We start from the raw sequence: 22,237 nt of genomic DNA on the forward strand, positions 1-22,237 counted from the left end.
GCATTTTTGTGCTTACATGAGTTTAAAACGCATAATTGGTCTAGAGTCCTAGTTTGACTAGGAATCCTTGTTAGGTTTTGAAACTAATTATCTCTTACTTATGATTTTATTTTCTTATTTTCAGATTTGATTTAAGAGATAATTAAAGAAAAAGAGATGGAGCCAAATGATGCAACAATTAAATAGAAGATGATCATTAAAGGCATAAAACATGGCATGTTTTAGGGAATAAAACATGACATGTTTTAGGGATTAAAGTATGACATGTTTTAAGGAGCAAAACATGGCATGATTTAAGGGATTAAAGCATTGCATTATAATATGAGGAAATATGCAACTACCCTCATTCTTTCCTCTATATATACATGACTTCATCTCTCAAATAAAATCACTTCTCATTAGCATTCAAGAGCCAAAACTCTACCAAAAAACCATCATAAATTTCCCTCACAAATTAGCCAAGCCGCCAACCCCAAAACTATCATCATCTCCACCGAGTTTCACTATTGAAGACACACCTCTAAGGTTCCTACAACGTGTGATTCTCACAACTCATCTCCATGGCTTCGTCTATTTGTGTTAATCTACAATTCTTTGTCTATTAAGATTATAAGTTGTTATTTATGTGGAAATATTGGTTTTGTATTTGTTTTAGAATTTTCAGATTGTATTTGATATTTTTTTTAGACTATACCGAATTTATGTTTTTATAATTATTGAAGTTTGTATTTCTATTGTTGTGTTCTAATCATCTTTCTCATACTTTTAGATAATTTTCAGATATGTGCATATGAATTTAGTGCTTGGATGCAGTCCCTAAGATTGTGTTTGAGTGCTAGATTCATCAACCATATTGACACATATCGAATCATGCCCTAAGTAGGTTCGGTTTGTGTTGATTAAAAGTGGTAAAAAAATTATGGAAATTTGCATGTGAAACCAGGGTGGGTGACGCCATACATGAAACATGTCTCCAACAAAGATTTGGTGCTTAAATGTAATCTTGTTTGATTTCTACTCTAAGTGTTATTGAATTCGATTGCATGCAAATTTAGATTAGGCCCTAAGTCAATCTAAATGTTAATTGAAATCTTGGATGATTAGATGATCCCCTAAGGCTCTAATTATATTTGTGTCTAAAAAGTATGTAATTGGTCGAATTAGAATGCATGATAGGTTCAAACTTGTAATTATGTGGTGTAATGGTAAATTTGGTTTAAGTTTGTTAAAGAGAAGTCGATCATGTAAATAGTAATTTAGGTTTTATTTTAGTAGTTAATAATCAATCTCAAACCCCCTATTATTTGTTAACACTAAAAGTTTAGAGTTCCCTTCAATTCCCCGGAAAGAACGATCCCTGCTTATTCTATACTAATGATGATGTTTTACAGGGTTTATTATAGACGTTTTAACCAACGATCTATCAACCATCAGTTAGCAGAGTATCCAGATTAAGTACCGACTGAAAAAGCTCGTTATCAGAGGCTAGTTGGACATCTGATTTATTTATCACATACCAGACAAGATGTTACATATGCAGTAAGTGTAGTAAGTCAGTTCATGCATAATCCCAGTGTGAACCACATGGATGTTGTTGTAAGGATTTTGAGGTACTTGAAGTCAGCCTCAGGAAGAGGAGTAATGTTTTTTAATCACAAAAATATCTTTGAGGTTTGTGGCTTCACATATGCAGACTGGGCTGTAAATATTACAGATCGGAGATCCACATCAGGGTACTTTACCTTTGTTGGGGGTAATCTTGTTACATGGAAGAGTAAAAAATAAAAAGTGGTAGCTCGATCTAGTGCTGAAGCAGAGTACAGAGATATGGCTTAGGGAGTATGTGAATTGTTATGGCTTAGAAACTTGCTACAAGATTTGGGTATTAAGCCTAAATATGCGATGCAGGTGTACTGTGACAACAAAACATCTATTGATATTTCACATAATCCTGTGCAACATTATCGTACAAAACATGTGGAGATTGATTGCCACTTTATAAAGGAGAAGCTAGATGCGAAGATTATTAGTTTTCATTTTATTCCTACAGAAGAGTAACTTGCCGATATGCTCACAAAAGGAGTATCTAAGAAAGCTTTTTATGACTCACTTGGCAAGTTGGGCATGGTTGATATGTATGCGCCAATTTGAGGGGGAGTGTGAGCGTAAATCACGGGTAGTAAGTGAATGAGGAAATAATAGAGGGAATCACGGGTAGTGGAGAACGTAATGAAGAACATTCTATATGTGTATATATAGATGATTGTTGTGTAATAAGATCAATAATCAAGATTAATTTCCTCTCACCTCAATCGTCTGCATATATATGCCGAAATTTCCGGTGGTCCGTTCTCATTTGATTTCCTTTCCAGAATAATAAAGGAACAAAGAAAGTGAGAAAGGACAAAGAGATACAGCTCGAGGATGTGATTTGGAGATCTCACTTCGATCCACTACTGTCGAATTAATTGATCGTGTAATTACGTATGGCAATAACTATGCAGCTATTAAGTCTGTATCTGCAGCGACGTCAAAGCATACATGCATGGTAGCGCCCTGCAGAGTCTTTACCTTTGCCACGTGTTTTTGTCAGTAATGTTGATGTAGTAACACTATTCGATCATTTAGTGAGGTTCTCGATCGGGCCCTTCGTTTAATTTGCTTGCGTTACGCCATTACGCACCTCTTAATTAAACCTCTTACTCTAGACTCTAGGCAATGTTATATACGTATAGGCATGTGGCTGGCCGTTGGGGAGGAGTTTCTGTTCAATGTTTACTTCGATCTAATTCTACCATACAACTGATACAAGGTTAATTAGCTAGTATAATCAGGTGGAAAATAAAACACTAAAGTTAAGTATATATAATGAGTACTTGTAAATAGTGAGATCAGGGTTATTGACTACAAGGTTGATTCTGATAACTTGATAAGTACCCTAGCAGCCTAGCTAAGGCAGGAAGTTTCTAGAAACATTACACATGACTCATACAAATCACTATAGGGAAGCTAATTAAGCCCGGAAAAATATTTTGGCGCCTCAATGGCATGCAACATCATCTTATCATAGCACCAATTGAAATAATCACATTATATCATTCTTTTTTAATGGGTAAAGATAACTTTATCTTTTTTAATCCAACGATTCTATATTATATATAAAAATATAGTTTTTAAACTCTTTTATTTTTCTCTTTTTCTTTTTCATCATCTTCATACATTTTCTTTTTGTTTTTTGATACAGCTTCATGATCATCATCATGCTTAGATTTACGCTATGATATATATTGCAAACTCAATATATATCCAAAAGAGAATATTCAAAAACAATATTTGGTGGAGTTCTTTTCTATTTGTTTTTATTTTTGTAGTTCGATAGAGTTAATTCGTATGTTGTAAATAAAATTTATAAATTGAAAAATCATGAATTAAATTTGAGAGAATTCTTGACTTATTTAGTGTCATAAAGATGAAAACTTTTAATACATCGTAACACGGTATTAATTAAGATTAGAGTTTAGATTAAAAAAATATTTGTTACCTTACATGTCCTATAAAATTAAAAAAAAAAATTGTTTTAAGATTAGAATCACTTGTAAGATAACTTTTTAAATAACTATTAGATTAATTGTTTTTTCGTTTAAAAATGACATAGTGTGATTATTTCAAGTGATGTGGCAATGTTACATAATATGCTACATAAGATTGAGTCATCAAATCTAGCGCCTCATCAAGGCACCTTAGCAGTAATCTTAAGCTAATTACTTGACTAATCACTACATACAGCAACATGTAATACAGTAGACATAACAACAAAATAGATATTTTGAAGCAGGCCGCAGAGAGTCGATCTTTTGCGATTACGTCAGTAACAAGTAATATAGTAGACAAGTCCTGGTATTTTCAACCAGACTAATTAATTTAATTTTAAATTAAGGTTTAGAGTTTGCGTTTAGCTAGCGTACTTATTAGAGTATCGCTTTCTTAACAAAAAAAAATATATTAGAGTATCGCTTTCGTTATCCAACGTTACAGAATAATGAATAATCAACGAGGCATAGTCGTATACAGCTAGCCATAGGTATACTCAGTTACCATTTTTGGTTTGTTGGTTTCCTTGCATTAGAGGGCAAGCTAGCTAAGAGATCAAGCCTCAAATCTACCTTTCAAGAATCTTCCGATCCCCATAGAGCTCTCACTCCCTTGTCTGTGTTTCAGAACCTCCAACCTCCCTCCAATAGTCCAACCTTCTTTCAACTCATCGATCGACATACATAAATTTCCTTTACAGGATTAATTGCTCGACGTCTTTGCACCTAGATAGCTAGCAGGGCCAAATATAGAACATTTCGAAAACGTACGTACGTGCTGTTCTTCTATGGAGTGTATGGACCACACTTCAGGCATCGTTGTTCTGAAATTATGACGGGAATCGTCTGGAAGGTGTGGGTGGATTATCCCCCGTAGAAAACCGGTCGATAGTTGGAGTCGACTGTGGAGAGCTAAGAGAGTAACCACTGCAAATGACAAGAAGTCGACAGAGAGACAGATGTGAATTGAAGTTTGGAAGACAAACCGAAACCGACGATGTCAATCAGTACTACTTGATCAATATGGCCTTGATGGATTGGTGAAAAGGACGCTTAAACTGCACGTCTCTTCGTAGACCATTAAACCTTCCCTGCTCCAACTATCTTTCTTAACACAAATGAAAGACAGATCGAAATGGTTTATTTAGATTAGGTGCACGGCTCTTTTTATTTTCTTTACGGATTTAAGTCATATAGCTGATCTGAATATGCATTGGTGTGTGGTACGTAGAGAATTTTGGTTCGGGTTGTTGAGTCTAATTCTATATATTAATTAACGAAATTCTAGATTATTTCCTGATTAATGTTGCAAATATATGTTATATGGATGAATTCATATATATATATATATATATATATATATATATATATTGTTAAAATTGATAGAGGCAAAAGCACGGTACGATTTGTAAATAATTTCTTGATAATGTCGGCCTTATATTATTCCATGATTGGTACTTGGACACAGTATGCTTGCAACCGAAATGTTGGATTTATAGTGTCCCACGTATTGTACTTGAACACTGAAAACTGAAAACCGAAAGTCATGCATAAGATAAATCAAACTAGATGCCAAACCAGGACTATGTATGGATGTAAATAGGTCGATCAATAGGGTACGTATATGTGTAATTGTGGGGGTAGTCGTTTTACATAACTTGGAAGATACTGTAGCTCGATGCATGTTGTTTTTTTTTTTTTAATTTTAGAATGCATGTTGTTCTGTTGCGATCAATTATAGTATATGATTCGTGACTAGCATCAATTTGTTGATTGAGCATTTGAACAATCAGTTTTTTCTTTTAATTCTTGTAAAATTTTGTTCAGTATTATTCTAGTTGATTAAGGTTAGGGCGCTGATGGATTAACATATCCTGTTCGATTAACAAAAAATGAAAAATTATGTTGGGTGCTCGCTAGCTGATGGATTTAGGCTGGTTGGAAATATTATGTTCAGGCCCGAATCCCTGGAGTATATTAATTTGATGTAGTGACCATGATCGATGCAGAGGCATCACAGTACTAATTCTTCATTGATTAAAGTACTAGCTACTATATGCAAGTGCTTGTTTTTGTACGTAAATATATATAAGTACTATGAGTGGTAGTCTTAGGTGAAGCCGTGATATTGCTTGGATATATGTAAGGACGTTGTTACTAAGAAGTACGTATGCTCATTTCTCATCGAGTTGCTTATGAAATGTAGAAAGAGATAGATACGTACAGTTCGTGTTTGAGGATCTTAAAATTAAGGTCCTTACCAACTTATACCAAAGGAAACAGAACTTCAAATTATCATTGGTTGATTACATACTAGCTCTGTTGATGACCATGTTACGGGATACATACACAACCTAGCTAGCTATGTATTATGAATTTATGATCGATCATGTTTCGTTATTTTCGTCTTGAACATTTCCACCTAATTTCTACAAATTGGGATCAAGTGCCTACTAATACGTGTGAGACACCTGATCTCCTCGAGTAGGTAGGCCATCGATACAATTAACCATTAGCCACTGCCAATGACACACTGAAAGCATGCATGCAATTTCCCCTAACATATAAACCTGCAGCTCGAGCATACTCGATCTATCTTCCATTTTACCTATAATATTTCAAACAAATAATTTGTCAACTTCCTGTTTTTTTTTTCTCTGCCCACAAAGATGAAGTTTTTGGGTGGAATCTTAGTCCTGTCCATCATCCTCTTGTCCCTTTCTCAGGGTAAGCGCATATATCCAATTCTTGCATGCAGTAAGAATTTTAAACTGTCTGGTGATAGATCGTGTAATTTCAAAATCTCACTGTTATGGTAACTCTAGTTGTTTTTTTTTTTATCATATTAGCATGTATGTATTATATTTCGGAAAGTTAATATATGCCGTGTTATACACAGCTGAAAGCCACTTTATTAAGCCATGGCACTTCTGCAAGTCCAAGGAAGTGACGGATCCACCCACGCCGTGCACGGCGTTGGAATGCAGCGGCTTGTGTGGGAGCTTGTACACTGGAGGCATTGGGATATGCATTGCCGAAGCTTGCGAGTGTCTCCATTCCTGCATTAAAGAGGGACCTCCTAGCAGAGAAACCAAGCCGGCGCCGGATGATAAAACCCCCAAAATGGTCAGCCCGTGGTCTTCTCCTTCTTCTATGGATCTCATCAAGTCTGATCAGATCTCGAAAATGGCACTGTCTTCTTCTATGGAGCATCTCAAACCTGAGCGACTTTCTGAAGCAGCCTCATCGTCATCTAAGGTTCTTCTCAAGCCTGAGAGAATTTCCAAAGCGGCATTGTCTTCTTCAGAGGATCTGAAGGCTGATCAGATTTCCAAAGACGCCATGTCTTCTTCTATGGATCGCAAGCATCAAATTGCCAAAGTGGCCTCGTCTTCTTCGAAGAATCAACTCAAGCCTGATCGATTTTCCAAAGTGGCCTTGACTTCTCTCATTCCTATCAACAAGCCTGAATGGATTTCCAATATAGATACGCCCGTTCAGCCTTAATTAGACTGGCCTTGCTAGCATCCCCTCATGAACCAGATAATAAGTCATCTTGCTAGAATAAGGAAATTGTTTCTCGTCAATTTATTCTTCATCTTTTTTTGTTATGGTGTTTTTCATTGTAGAAGTAATCCGATATTTAGGGCAACATGTTTGACCCTTTTGGTCAAGTAATAAGGTCATGGACTACTTGAGCCACTTCAATGGTACTATTTATGTTTTTAGAGTAATTCCTTTTAATTTCAAGCTAGGATGGGCACGTAAGTCCTTTACACTAGGGGCGTTTATTAGGTCGATCATGGCGTTTATTCAATTATTCCAGTAATTCTTGGTGCTTATCTCTATCTCAAAAAATGAAAAAGTACCTAAAGTTGCACAGTAACATCAAATTCTAGTGCACAATGCTCTGAATAATTTCTTTTTTGTTTTGTTTTGGTCAGATGGATAATTTCACTTAATTTGCCATCTAGCGTCGGATCCTGGCTCTAGCAAAAGTTTGGATGAAATAAATTCTGATGATTCTTTTTAAAAATTATTACAAAACAAAGTTTAATGAGAAATATACTTTTACTGGAGAAGATCGAACTAGCTTATGAGCTTATTTTCCAATCATAGAATCCACATAATTATGTAAATCGATTCAATATGGTTTAGGAAGCAACTATTTTCTCATTTTCTATCAATCATGCCCCCTTTCAATTTCCTTTCCGATTCCATGTCCGCTACCAATTAAGAAAGGTCTCTATACGTTCATGCAATATTGCTTGAAGCTAGGTAGCTAGCTAGCCTAAAACTATACTAACAGAATAAAAAGACCAAGAAAAGACGTAATAGCATCACATACATCACGAATTAATTAGCTTGATTACTGGCTTACGTTCTAGAAGGGATCGTCAAATACAACTATATGAGATATCTGCATTACGTACAGGAACATCATTAGTTTTTTTCGTCATATATGACCTTCCGGTTCTCCCACCGAGTTTACCAATGCTTGCGGCATCGCTGCTAAACAGTTCCGAGTAATCAAATTAACAAGAGGCAACTGAGCGTAAAAAGGACCTGAGTTCCAAAAAATATAAGAATAATCAAACCGTGCTTTGCCAAGATATCCGGTGTAGCATAGCTTTGGAATTGTGCTTACCATCCAGGTTCGAACCCTGGCACCGGAAATTATTTTTATAAAAATTATCCAAACTATACCCGTATACCGGGCTATGAAATCTGATGTAGCTCAAAATTGTGTTATGTTCCAGGTTCGAATCCCGGCACCGGAATCATTTTTTTGGTTTTTAGGCTTAGGCCAACTTCTAACAACGAGAACTATTATAGCTTGCTAGTCATCTCTTTCTTGGGTGTGTGCAATTCATGATGTTGTTTCCTCGTCCAAACTAATTGTGGGATTAGGTTGTGACGGAGTTACTTGTAGTCTTCTACATTGTTTCTAACAAGAAACCTTTGAACTCGACTGATTGAATTGGCGCTCATTCCAACAGCATGCTTGCACAACTAGTCTCTGGCTAGTAGTCCACAATGATTTTTTTCAATAGACAAAGTAAAAGCCTCATCAAGCAAAGCGCATTGTGTTCATCGCATTGATATTATCACTTCTTTAGTTTTATCTCAAACCGATCGCACACAGTATCGATAGAAACTACATTATGAGCCTGAATGAGCTTGCTTGATTATCCGTCGTAAATTGACAATTGGTTTTTCAATTATTAACGCTAGGAGAGCTACTACAACTCTATATTATTGGAGTTAGGGGTGGACATAAAAAGCTGAGATCCCGATCATGTCCCGAAATCTATAAGGATAGGATGGGACAGAGGTCTAAAAACGTTAGTTCCGTTCTAATCCCATCCCGTTTCATAATAGTGAGATGTGACGTGAGACTAATAATTTATATCCCGCTTCGTTCCGTCCCGTCCCGCATAATAATTTTTCTTTAAATTAGATGGTATGTGCATTCGATTTCTTGTAGAGACGTATGCTGCCATATCAAAGTTAGTATGAAAACATTGTCCTCATAGATTATGATACTCAAATAATTGTAGTTACTAAATTAGTAATCAAGTCATGTGCAATTTGTTACATTGTTTGTTCATTTTTATGCTTAAATGATTGATGTATTATAGGGTATCGAGGTCATCCTGTCAAATCCAAATTGCAGCATCTATAACCACGCTCATTCTGCTGATACACTTATGTAGAGATCTAGTTAAGAAACTTACGCTTGGACTCTTTGTCCTTTTTGAAGATCATGAGAACACTGCTTTAAGTTTGTGATTGATTGATGTTTATGTTTGTGATGGACTTATGATGGATTGTTTGGACTATTTAAATGAATCGATGTTGTTAATTCATAGTTGAATTATTTGAAATGTTGAATGATAATTGTATGTGATAATTAAGAAATTAGGTATATTAAAGTCATAGGATGGTGAGATTATGCCCGTCTCGTCCCGTTCCGATCCCAACCGAGATTAATACCAAGTGAGATGTATTCTAAAAAAACCATGTCTCGTCCCAATTCTATCATATATCAAAAGAGTAGGATGATACGTGTGATGAGCTTCGTCATCCCGTCCCGTGCCCACCCTAATTGGAGTCATTATTTTGGCGATGATGACTCAGAGACCGCTGTGTAGTGGACATGCCAGAGCGTCCTCGACTCTTCGGTGACTGACTTCTTTAAGGGCCTTTTGGCACAACACTTCATATGGAGGCATCTCTTTGCAAGCTCTGCGACTGCTCTCGTTTGTTCTCGGTTTCCATCGTTTAAGAGAGTTGTGGATCAACCATATTAAAGAAACCATCTTGAAATTCAATGGATGAAACAAAATGACAAGCGATAATTCTTTCGACCTTCTGGTCTGTCAAATGACATAGGCTTTTCCTTTTGTCAAAAAGTCCCCTTTTTTACCTTTGAAAGAAAAAAATGACCCTTTTTTCCAATTCCGTTAAGGCTCTGAAACACCTCTCTTGCAAAACAACTCAGCAATGGTGTTGAATCCACAAAACACTATACCTCTACTACTGTCTTGCAAATACATACTGTGCCCGTTGTGTCTAATCTAATTTCCTCCCCTTTTGCACCAAAATGCATATAATACGATGTCAAAGGCAACATGTTAGTGACTTGGTTCTGGACTGAAAGAAACTAAGCTTTCTGAACTTTCATCTGCAAAATAACATTTGATTCAGAGTTCTTCAATACAGCATCTCTCAAAATCACCAGCTCCATTAGTGTCCAGAGTGAGAAGAGAACACTATTTGGCTTCTTTACTATCATTACCTGGAACGAAATATGTGCTCATCAATCAAATCATGTTTCCTGAGAGCACACAATTTTCTTTAAATCGATTATGTCACCAACTTCTTGGAGCATGGCTTGTTCTCCTTTTGACTGCGAATCCAAACTACTTATCATTGCATATATAAGTAAGGCGTCAGGATGACCCCTACATTCTACTGTAAACATACGGGGCTTCCCATTAACATGAACAAGGCTCTGCCCAGGAATTTTTTTCACAGTTAGATCTCATCACTTTTCTTAATGTAGCAACTTCATCCCACCTTCTCTCTGATGCATATATGTTAGCCATTCCCACATATGGAACTGCAACTTCGGGCTCTAGCTCAAGGAGACGGCTAAATGCATACTCACCAACCTCTATATTACGGTGAATCCTGCAAGCACCAAGTAATGCACCCCATATGCCAGCATCCGGTTTCATTGGCATATTTCTAACAAGCTTTACTGCTTCTTCTAATTTACCTTTACGTCCAAGAAGATTGACCATACACGAATAATGATCTACTCCAGGATTCATATGAAAAACTTCTGTCATCATGTCAAACAACTCCATTCCTTTCTCAAGCAGACCTGCATGAGTACAAGCTTGAATAGCAAGAAATGTTAAGTGGTTTGGTTCCACACCTGTCTCCAGCATCCGACGGAAGACGTCCAGAGCTTCATTGTATTGACCATTCAGAGCACATCCTGCAATCATAGATGTCCAGGAAACAACAGTTTTCACCGACAAGGCATAGAAGAGCTCTCGAGCATTGTTACATTCCCACATTTTGCGTACATGTCAATTAGCGCATTGCACACTAATATATTATCTCTTAACCCAAGTGAAAAGGCATACTTATGGATCCATGTTCCAAGCTCAAGAGTTCCTGTATGTCCACAACCTGAAATTAAAGAAAGAACTCTAACCAAATCAGGTTTCTCGCCAGCTGCTTCCATAAGATGAAACAACTCGATCGCCTCATTCAGGTTCCCATTTTCAGCATACCCGCAGTCCATGAAACACATGTTCTATCACGCATGCCATCAAATAAATACTTAGCAGAAGGTATATCACCGCACTTGGAATACATAGAAATAAGGTCATTGATAACATAAATGTCAGAATCACAGCCCAGTTGAATTCCATGACAATGAATCAGCACACCTTGGAACAACTTATTGGGTTGATTGCATGAAGAAAGGACACTTATAATAGTGCTTATCAGGTCTGTATCCTTAAGACAACATTTGTTTGTAAACGTTTAGAACATCAGGAAATTTATCTGAGTTTGAATACCCCGCTATCATCGAATTCCATGAGACAACAGTCCTCACCCACATATCAGTCGCATCAAATGCAGCCTTGGCCGACCCCAAATCATCACATTTGGAATAGGCAGATATCCAAGTATTAGCCATTGAAACATCACATTCTATCCCAATTTGAATTCCAAATGCATGAATAGATTTCACCAATTCCAAATTCTTTGTGGCCAAACTCGCCTGAATCAATCCCATAACTGTAATGGTATCAGGCTGAATCCCGGCAAGCCTCATGTCATGGACAAAACATAACACTTTATAAAGAAAACCAGCCTGCACAAACCCCATAAGCATCACATTGCAGGGAGCAGTGTCCCTCATGGTAATTCTCTCAAATAGGTTGTAGGCATCACCCAATCGATTACACTTGACATACAGATCAAGAATAGATGTTTGCACAAATATATCAGACTGAAACGGTGACTTTATAACATTGGCATGAATGGTTTGAGACAATTTGAGATTGGAGAGCTTGGCACATGCTGTAGCCAAGAAGGGAAAAGTATATTTGTTAGGTTCCAAACCATTTTGTTTCATCTGACGAAAGTGAAGGAGGGCTTTTCGGGGATGGCTTTGGTTTACAGATTCTCGTATAGCAGAGTTCCATGCAGCAACAGTTGAGAGTTTTGGAAAATGCACCATGCCTCATTGTATTCGTCAGGTAAAAGGGGCAAAGAAAGATTCCCTATCTCCCTAAATCTTGATTAAGCACTAACCGCACCATCTTTAGAGTAGCAGCATGGCTAATGTCATGTTTTTAAATTGTTGGGAAGAAGATACTGCTGTATGACCTAAGCTAAGACGACCATATAATTTTTCGTCTCTCTTGCTGCTTCTTGCTGAAGAAATAACCTATTAAGAACCAACAAATATCAACTTATTGAGTGACATCTACAACTAATTTCAAAAACAACAAGCTAGATGTCTTAGAACACACATATTATCCACATTAATTAAAAGCATCAGCATGTAGCCTTTATTTTAAGACAGTAAGATAAATGAACCAAAAGTACTACCCTGAACCCTTGTTTACCCTTGTTTAAACTTCATGATTCTTGTATATTTGTAACAATGCTGGAAATAACAAGTACATTGAGGCCAAAGTAACACAATCAGATTCCACTAACCAATAGAAATATTCATATATCTAATCTGCTATAGAAGGCAATTATCAAAAAGAACATATGAAAACGAGACCAAAGTAGCATGCAACACAAAAACAGAGAAAACTAACTGAAACTACTCTAAAATAGAACAGTCAAGAATATAAGTACAAGGTCTTGTAGCCACAGTGGTCCCACCACAGAAACAAGGACCTATTATCCCTATTATCTAACAGACTTCAGCTATATAGAAAATATGTGATGAAGAACTTAGAAAGCCAAGATTTGATTTAAAAGTTATACCTTGTTCGAAATAGCATGCAGAAAAGAAAAAACACATACAAGAAAATCAGAGATCAATGTCACACAATCATTACACAGGAAAACACTATCAGATATACAAGTTTCAAATTTGATTTCTTTCCTTAGTCAGAAAAAACTTTGCCAAGATTAAGGACAAAATACAATGAAAACTAAAAAAAGCAAAGGACAACGAGAAGCAGAATATCCAAATTAAGTAGGAAGTCTGGTTCACATGGTGATCTCATTTGACCGATATCAAACTCTTATGCCACAGCTTAAACTTATGGTATAGCTAAGTTATTTTTGGATAGTATACTAAGGTATAGCTAAGTTGTAAAAATTATACCATGTTTGAAATTAAACACCCTTTTTGAATGAAAAAAAAAGTTCATTTTGTACTTATCTAGCAGAACTGCAGAAACTATGAAATATTTCAATACAGTTGAACTTATAGCCTGTAAATTTCAATATGTTATCATGAGTGACACCTCTGAAACAGTGAGAGCTAGATGCAGCTGATGCTGATTCTCATACATAAGCTAGATGCAGTATAGAAATTGGGAGCAGAAAGCAATACTTGTAAACCAGACCCTATAATAAAGTGCAAAAAAGACTTGTATATCCAGCACCTGCAGTTTAGTTTTATTAGAACAAAAAACACATGTTTCTGACAGGCTGACAGTTGATTCCAAACCAGTGACATTATGACCAGTTAATTTACAAGTGATGGACCTCAGAAACCATAAAAACTAATGAATAAGTCTCCGCAAGACAGCGAGCAGCCATTCATATGTCAAAGCGGGGATCTCAGAGAACAAAATTTCATAGAAAGCCTGCAATTTAGCTTAGATAATTACCTGGTAATCTCTGTATTGTGGAAAATAATTGACATAGATCCTCTAAAATTGTGAAGAGAAACATATGAACTGCTGAGCAGTACAAATTTAGTCTAGGAAACTTCGAAATTGGCAAATAAGCATTGGAAGCAGATGTCAAGAAAGACCAATTCTGCTAAAGAGACTCAGAACTCAGTTTGGTAAAACGAATTTCATATTAAAAACCTTGCCTAAACCATAAACCCCGTAGACTGTGTTCCACTCCAATATCTTGAAACTTAAATCCAATAGTCCATTTCATAGTACCCATATAACATAGTAGAGATTCCTTTCCAAAGCAATTGCACAAAATTATAAAAAGGTGAGAACTTTCATTGCCGAAATTAAACCCAAATCAAATTTGAGATAGTCACAAGACACGATCACAATAAATCAAAAGATCCAATAGTTCATTCCAAAATTAAAGATCATAAGTTTACAACTTCGCAGCGAGAAGTACCTGCTGAATTGGCCAACTGGAGTCTCAGCTCAAGTTTCCAAATTGAGTTTGAGATAAGCACTGAGAGAACGGAAAGTCGGTTTAACTCCAGAGAGAAAAAAGAGAACCCAGTTTGAAAGACAAATTGACCATCAAAGTTAAAGGCGGGAAAATTGAAAATATGAGAGAAACCCAAAGTGGGTTTTGCAGAGGATGAAACTGAAGCTACTTCATGAAGGGTTTGGGTGAAAGGACTAGAGAAAAAGAAACTCTGTTTTTACTGCTGGTTTTTCTTTTCTTGTGGTAAAAGTGTAAAACTATTCATGTAGCCACGTCGGTTGTTAGAAAAAGTCTTGCTCACCATCAGAGATGGTGAATTCAAGTATTGTGGTGAAAACAGTTTCCAACTTTTTCATTTCTTTAGGACTTTTTTCGTTTCTTTAACGCAATTGTATATATAAACTATCATGTTATACATAATACATATATAGAACCTAACGTTTGTGCGTGTTAATGATCTTCAGAAGTGTGACATTGAAACTAGACGATTCAAGGTTACGAAAAGAATTTGGGCAAACTCATCTAGATCGGTTTGAATGGAGTTTTTTTTCCGAGTATAATGCCAGAAGCTTGACCAGATGAACAATTTCAGCAAGAGAATCACTCAAGCTATTCTGTCATCTATGGCATTGGCTAATGTTAAGTTGGTCTAGTTTCTGTACAGTTTGAGTTTAAGGAGCATTTTAACACTTCCTTCCCAGCATTTTCAGCGTATGCACAAACATAATGATAAAATGGTTTTGAACACCTCCTATTGATATTTGTACATTTTTCTAAAAACGTAGAAAACAAACACAAGCACATTCGTTGTCAATTTAATATCAAACTCAAAACACCGTCAACTAGTCAATGGATGGGTTATCCCTTTACAAGAAAAAATTCCAAGGAAAAAGAAGTGGATAATTAGCCCCAAATCAGAAGGCTAGAAACCAATTGGGAGGAAAAAAAATAAGAATAATAATGAACAAAAAAAATTGGGTCAAGGAACCAAAAATAAAAAATCTAACTCCAAGACGCTTTACACAAATTTCAAAGGGATATAGAACAGAGGTTGTCAAATACTTGTCTGATGTTAGGCCTCTCATTTACAGGAAGAATACACCTCAGTGATATTGCAAGCAATTCATCCATTGCTTTTGAGGGTTCTTCCCCACCAGCAATGTCTCTGTCAATGCAATCCATTCCTCGTCCTTCTTGATCACAAAGTCGAACCCAGTCTGTGAGATCAACTGCCCCTGATTGACCCGATATAATGTCACCAGCACTTCTTCTAGTTAACATTTCCATTAAAATCACCCCAAAACCATAAACATCAGCTTTGAAAGAAGGGACTGGTTTGGCTGCAGTAGCAAGTTCTGGAGAGCGGTATCCAAGAGCTCCCATATTTAATAACTGCTCTGCAACACCAGCCGGTGTCATTAGACGGTGAAGACTGTAATCAGTAAGGCGAGGATGGTACTCAGGACCTGCCAGGATTACATTGGTTGGCTTTAGGTTCCCATGGGGCATGCCTCTATCATGTAGGTAAAGCAAACATCGAGCAACCTCTATTGCTACTTTTAGCCTCTGGTTGAATGATAATGGGGAGTACCTTCGAGGTGTGCTCTCTGCCAACAACATGCAAGCATGATACTTAGAAACATATTAATGGATGAATTCATAAAAGCTTACAGAAGAAAGCACAATGTGCATAAAATCAACAAGTACAATGTAATGAGAGAACACGACATCTATGTAAATACAAGTACTGACAAACTACAAGAATACTACACTTCATAACAAAATAGACAAGTAACCCACGAACATCTCGTCTACATTTCCATCATATGCAGAGCTAGATCAAAAGGCAGCATAACATGGAAACAATGATTATCACACTACTGCAATTCTGATGGATCTCATTTCCACACTACTGCAGTTCATTATCTCCAGAACATGCACAGTAAAATGAGAACATGAATTTTGTCCCTTCTTTCTACTTTTTACTCTTCATTTAACTCACTTTACATGAGATGTGTCAATTTTTTCTCAATGTCAATTCAAGTCTCTCAAAGATACATTGCCGTATTATGAGTCTATACTTTTTCCCAGATAAATAACTCTAATAGACTGTAGTTATGTCCAAATTGTATCAACGTACAAAGTTTGTTCTAAATTAATAGGGTGACTGAAACAACTACCAACAGTAATGTGAACCAATCTTCTTAACAAATCAGTTATTCGCACTTGCTTAAGGGTATGTAGCCAGAAGGAATATTATTACTTTAGCACCTAATCCAACTAGGTACCAATTTTAGCTTCCCCTGTTGATTGATGAAATGTCATTTAATGGAATAAGAAACAACAGAACGAAAAAAATTCCTGATCACAGCCTCACATTGTCAAAATTTATCTCCGTAGAAGATTGCCAACACAATATTATGTGTCAATCAGTATACTCGTGCACACTATAATTCCGTTGTTGGCCTATACTCTATACCCCATCTTAAATGTAATATCATACAACCATTAGATTAAAATTAACATCTCTACAATATGTTGTTTAGTTTGACAAGCAACCCTAAAAATAACATGGAAACTGATCTGGATCAACTATAATCAAATACAGCAAAGAGCAGCAAACAAACTGATCTGGATCAACTATGATCATGTTCATTATAAGGAAAAGAGTTTTGGCATCTAAGTAGGTACACACTAGTATACCTTCAAAGTTGTGGGTAGGCTATGACAGAATTCAAACTATGATACACTACAGTCGAAGAGGATTATTATCTTATCATGAGTTACCTACACCCTTGAAGTAAACTAAAGACTTCTATCACCAGAGATTCATCAGGAGGAGTTTTATCTTTATGAAAGTCAAAGAACCATATAGTCACGAGAGCAAATAACAATGTAATTTATAGGTCAAAGGGAGCAATCAACTTTACTGCTACTAGGCTTGTTAAGTTATTAAAAAGTTTATAGAACTCTTACCATAAAGATGTAGGGCCAAGCTATCTCCTTGGACATAATCCGCCAAAAGAAGCCTCTCTTGCTCCCTAGGCCCCCAATAGTATGCCCGTAATGGAACAATGTTTGGATGCCTTACAGAGCCAATCCTTTTTACTTCCTTGGCAAAATCTTTCTTGTGCTTGACCAGGCCCACCCGTAACCATTTCACAGTCAACATGTGCCCACTATCTAGAGTAGCTTTGTACAGAGTTCCATGGCTGCTTCTGCCTAGAACTTCAGCAGGGGCTCGAGATAATTCCTCAGCTGTAAATTGCAAAGAAGCATCAAGGAATAAGAGTTCTCCAGCCAACCGATCTGGTGAGTACACATCCAGTATTACAGGTTGCTCAACCGCCTCAAAAAATCGAGGTGAGGATGATAGTGGAGAACCAGGGGAGGACTTCCTTCCAGATGTTGTAGGCTGGCTATCCATAAGATTTATAGGTGTAGAACTTGTTGCTGCTTCTCCAGGTAAAACAGGCTTCCCAATTTCTGGTACAAACTCTGTCTGCCCTGACAATGATCTGGATTGTGAAGTTAGCAGGTGATCGTTTGAAAAGCTCAATGAAGTTGGTGGAGGCTGAACATTAGTATGGAAATTCAAAAATGAAGGACGTGTGAATCTGCCAATCTTAACATCTGTCCCTGTATTATCGCCACCAAATCTACTTCTTCCATGAAATCCTTTATGGTGTGTTTGATGATAAGCCAACAAAACGAAACCTATCATAAGAGTAACTCCAACTGAAGCAACAATGATTGCTATCCTAATATGAGCCTTTGAAGTATGACTTTTCCCTTGTTCTGGAATACGACCTGGAACCGACCTACCATGATCATCATTTGGCAAGTTTAATAACTCATTTCCAGGATGAAATGAAGTCAATGGGAAGCCTTTTAAATTTTCAGGTACAGGACCAGAAAGCTCGTTATAGGATACATTAAATACAGTTAAGCTGGATGGAAGGTTATTAGGAATCGCGCCCTTGAATTTATTACCTGATAAATCAAGATACTCCAATTTACCAAGTTTACTCAACTCACTAGGTAGTTCCCCAGAAAACTGATTCTTTGCAACGTTTAGCAACTTGAGCTCCACCATGTTACCAATGTCCCGGGGAAGGGAACCTGATAAAGAATTATTGGAGAGATCGACACTCTCAACTGGCAGATCTGGAGGAAGAGCTAAAAATTCACTTACACGTCCGCCTTGCACAGGAATTGGCCCATCTAAGTGATTTTGCGAAAGATTCAACTTTGTCAACGTCAGTGACGAGAAGAAACTGCCAGGTATGGACCCACTGAACTCATTCTGACTCAAATCAACTGTGGAGAGTCTTGGGCAAGCCTTCAGTATCGAAGGCAATGAGCCCACTAATAAATTACCACTTAGCCTAAGTGTAGTTAATTTCTCAAACCGCAAAGTCAGGTTTGTGAAGCTTCCAGAAAAATTGTTTGAACTGAAATCGAGAACCTCTAAAGCAGCACCCATATTCTGCAACATTGATATATCACCTGAAATCTTATTTTGGCTCAAGTCTACCACTACAGAACTCCGCATATCCAAATTCTGCAATGTGCCCGACATACCATTCGATGAAAGATTCAAGACTTTCAAAGTTGTAGAGTTGATCCCAGTGATGGAACCTGAGCACATAAACAATGACAACATCACATTATAGTTTTAGCTCTAACTTTCAATCAACGGAAACCACGAGATACAAGCCCTCATTTTAAGAGTACATGCAATGCTAGTTTATAACTTGCTAAGAAGAGGAAAATGGTTTCAAACCAAAAGTTCCACGCATAGTCCAATGATTTCTACTTAAATCCAAAATAATTGAAATTAACAATTATAAGACAAAGACAGAAAGACAAGAGAAGTCTTTGTTCAACATTTCCTACAAAACCAAAAACCATGAGAATTTAACAAAAAATCTTAATTCTGTACTTAGTGGTTACTATGATACGAGTAGGTGGTTAGTAGAAAAGTCAAAGGTGGGTTTGGAACAGACATAAGTCTCTGGACTAAATTTCAGATCCCCAACTTCAAAGCTCTACCACTGATCTATGCCTCGAAAGATTAAACTACATAGCAAGCAATTTCACCCGATGGAAAAGGAGTCCATACCTGTAAAAGCATTTCCACTGAGATCCAACTCCTCCACCGGAATCGAACTCTCAAGCAACTCCTCCGGTATCTTCCCAAACAACTGGTTATTCCCCAGCCTCAAAACCTTCAAATTGGACAGCGAACCGAACGAGGGAAGCTCCCCAGCGATCTGATTACCGCCCAAGTCCAGCACCTGCAAGTTCCTCAACAACTCCATCGACTCCCCGTCCAAGAACCCGCCGGTCAGATTGTTATGGCTCAAGTTCAAGTGGCGCAGAGTGTTGCTCAAGCTCGAAACATTCAGCTCAATCCCTCCGAAAAACTCGTTGTCGCTCAAATCAACATACTCCACATTGCGGAACTCGTGAAGCAGCTCGGAGACATGGCCCCATAGCCTGTTGGAGTGCACATCCAGCACCTTGAGCTGGTTCAGATTCGACACCGGCCCCGGGAAGCCGCCCTTGAAGAGATTCCCGGACAAGTTGAGGTAATTCAACCCCCAGAGGTCGTTAATCCGGGCCGGGATCGGGCCGTAGAACCGGTTGCGGGACAGATCCAGGTGCTGGAGAGACGACATTGCGCCGAGAGCCGGGGGGACGCGGCCGGTGAAGTCGTTGTTGGAGAGGGTGAGATTCTGCAATGCGGTGAGTCCGGTGAGAGTGTGGAGCTTGAGCTCGCCGCCGAGGGCGAGGCCGTCGAGGGAGAGGGCGACGACATTGCCGGCGTCGTTGCAGTAGACGCCGGTCCAGGGAGGGCAGGAGGTGGAGGAGAGGGTGAGGGAGGAGGAGGAGTCGGTCCAGGTGTCGAGGACTTTGCGGAGCGGGTCGGTCTGGATCCCTTTCTTGAACTCGTAGAGGGATCGGAGCTCGGAGTCGGTGGCGGAGAGGACGGTGGCCGGTACAAGAGTGAGGAGGAGGAAGTAGAGAAGAGATGTGGTCATGGCTAATAATTCATTTCAGGGGATGATATAGATTGAACTTGGGGGAGTGGGAGAGGATTGGGGAAACCCTAGATTGGGATTTGGAGAGGGAAATTAGGACAGGGGGAGAAGAAGAAGGAGGAGAGAGAGAGAGAGAGAGAGAGAGAGAGAATGTGGGTGGTGAGGGGTGGTAGAGTGAGAGTAGGGTTTATTAATTTTGGGGGGGGGGTGTAATTTGTGGAGTTTAGGGTTAAAAAGGGAGAGAGAGAGAGAGATGGCGTTAAAAATGGCGGTTTAGGGGTCAGGTGGAGAGTGTTGGTTGGTGAAGGTGAGTGACTACAGACTGGAAAGGAGGGAGAGTGATGAACCTCTAAAGGCCTCAGGGTCACAGCCCCCACCACATCACATGCTTCCTAACGCCGTCAACTGTCTCAACTTCCAACTCTCAAGTCGGGGAAGGCAGAAATTTGTTTTTAATTTTTGATGTGTTTTGGTTTAGAGATTTTAGAGGAAGGCGAAAGAATAGTTTGGTGCTCAATCGCACGGACTCGTCAATTGTTCGTGTTATGTCTTATGTTGTTGACTATACTACGACTGATTAGCTTTCTAAAAAATTTCAACTTTTTGGGACACAGTGAGGTCGAGCTCTATAACAACAATGGCAACGACTTGTAGGAGAACGATTTGGAACATTCTAATATGCAACACACTTTTAGCTAGAGTGCCCAAAAAACTCGGAAAATCTTCCTTCTTTTTTTCTTTCAAGTGTTGATATTTCAACTTCAACGGTCTCCAACTATGATCTAGCTAGTTGGTTAACTAGAGCGCCCAAGCGGCAACCCCTTCCTTCTACTAGTTACCAACTTGCAATAGAGACCCCATCGTGCATTCTTAAGCTGAAATTCATGCCTAAGATTCCATACTATGAAACTAACGTATAGTCATTTAAGAGAATTTATAAGACGATCATGTCCAAGAGGTTATGACACGCCATAAAAAGGTAGTCGGAATCATGATTTCTTTAGCGGAAGGCGACAATCTATCTATTACGATGTTGGATTATATTAGTAAAACGAATCATAAACAAACTTGTCCCTAAGGAAGGCATACAAATATTGGAGAATGTGTGAAAACAATAGAATTATTGTCCCTGAGGAAGGATATTGAAAAGATTGTCCACCATCCAAATACTAAGTAGTACAAAAAACAAAAACAATAAAGTGACGCCTTGATGTATACTATAATTGTGATGCTTTTGGGACCTCAAGACTGCAAATATATAGCAACGTTTTATTTTATTTTTGGTACAGAGAATATATAAAAGTTAGCCATATTTTATTTAATCTTTTTTAGTAAAAATAGCTTAAAAGTCATTTTAATTAGCCACTTTAGAAAATTTGTATACACCAGTCTTCTATGTTTTAGCTTTGCTTGAATTTAAATATGGACGATTCTAGTTGCACCTCCCTAATTGTTATTTGTTCCAATTGTACATAGGGGTGAACTCGATGCCATCGATTCAGTCTTAGAGTACTAAGCAAGAACCAAAACCGATGTCATGTATTTCAAATTTGATCTCGGATAATAGGTTGAGGATACACAATAACTTTGTGTACTTAACCAATAAGAAAAAAAATCAAGCTAAAGTAAGTAGTATACAAGTTCAATACTTCAAATTAGCTACGTTCATAAAATACATAATCAATATAAAAA

General features: G+C 37.8%; 2 protein-coding genes across 2 annotated transcripts; both read right to left on the reverse strand.

Moving 5' to 3' along the window:
* Nucleotides 1-10,422: 10,422 nt before the first annotated feature.
* On the reverse strand, nt 10,423-14,557 carry LOC126802098 (pentatricopeptide repeat-containing protein At4g19191, mitochondrial-like). The gene is given in 6 exon segments (XM_050529649.1): nt 10,423-10,630; nt 10,632-11,172; nt 11,175-11,405; nt 11,408-11,616; nt 11,618-12,570; nt 14,460-14,557. Coding segments are annotated over 5 exon segments (1,932 nt in total). The 5' UTR covers nt 12,361-12,570; nt 14,460-14,557.
* A 740-nt stretch (nt 14,558-15,297) lies between these two features.
* LOC126795480 (probable inactive receptor kinase At5g10020) lies at nt 15,298-20,724 on the reverse strand. Its single transcript, XM_050522316.1, has 3 exons — nt 19,624-20,724; nt 17,475-19,139; nt 15,298-16,105 (listed from the first exon to the last, which is right to left on the reverse strand). The coding sequence occupies exons 1-3, from the start codon at nt 20,543-20,545 to the stop codon at nt 15,528-15,530; spliced, it is 3,165 nt and encodes a 1,054-aa protein (XP_050378273.1). The 5' UTR covers nt 20,546-20,724; the 3' UTR covers nt 15,298-15,527.
* Nucleotides 20,725-22,237: the final 1,513 nt, after the last annotated feature.

Source organism: Argentina anserina, chromosome 1 (assembly GCF_933775445.1).
Source record: "Argentina anserina chromosome 1, drPotAnse1.1, whole genome shotgun sequence".
Taxonomy (NCBI): domain Eukaryota; kingdom Viridiplantae; phylum Streptophyta; class Magnoliopsida; order Rosales; family Rosaceae; genus Argentina; species Argentina anserina.

Coding starts and splice junctions, on each gene's coding strand:
- LOC126795480 (XM_050522316.1), bottom strand. CDS start 20,545: ATGACCACATCTCTTCTCTACTTCCTCCTCCTCACTCTTGTACCGGCC. Junction 19,140..19,623: donor CAGTGGAAATGCTTTTACAG/GTATGGACTCCT, acceptor TTATGTGCTCAG/GTTCCATCACTGGGATCAAC. Junction 16,106..17,474: donor CTTGGCCCTACATCTTTATG/GTAAGAGTTCTA, acceptor TGTTGTTGGCAG/AGAGCACACCTCGAAGGTAC.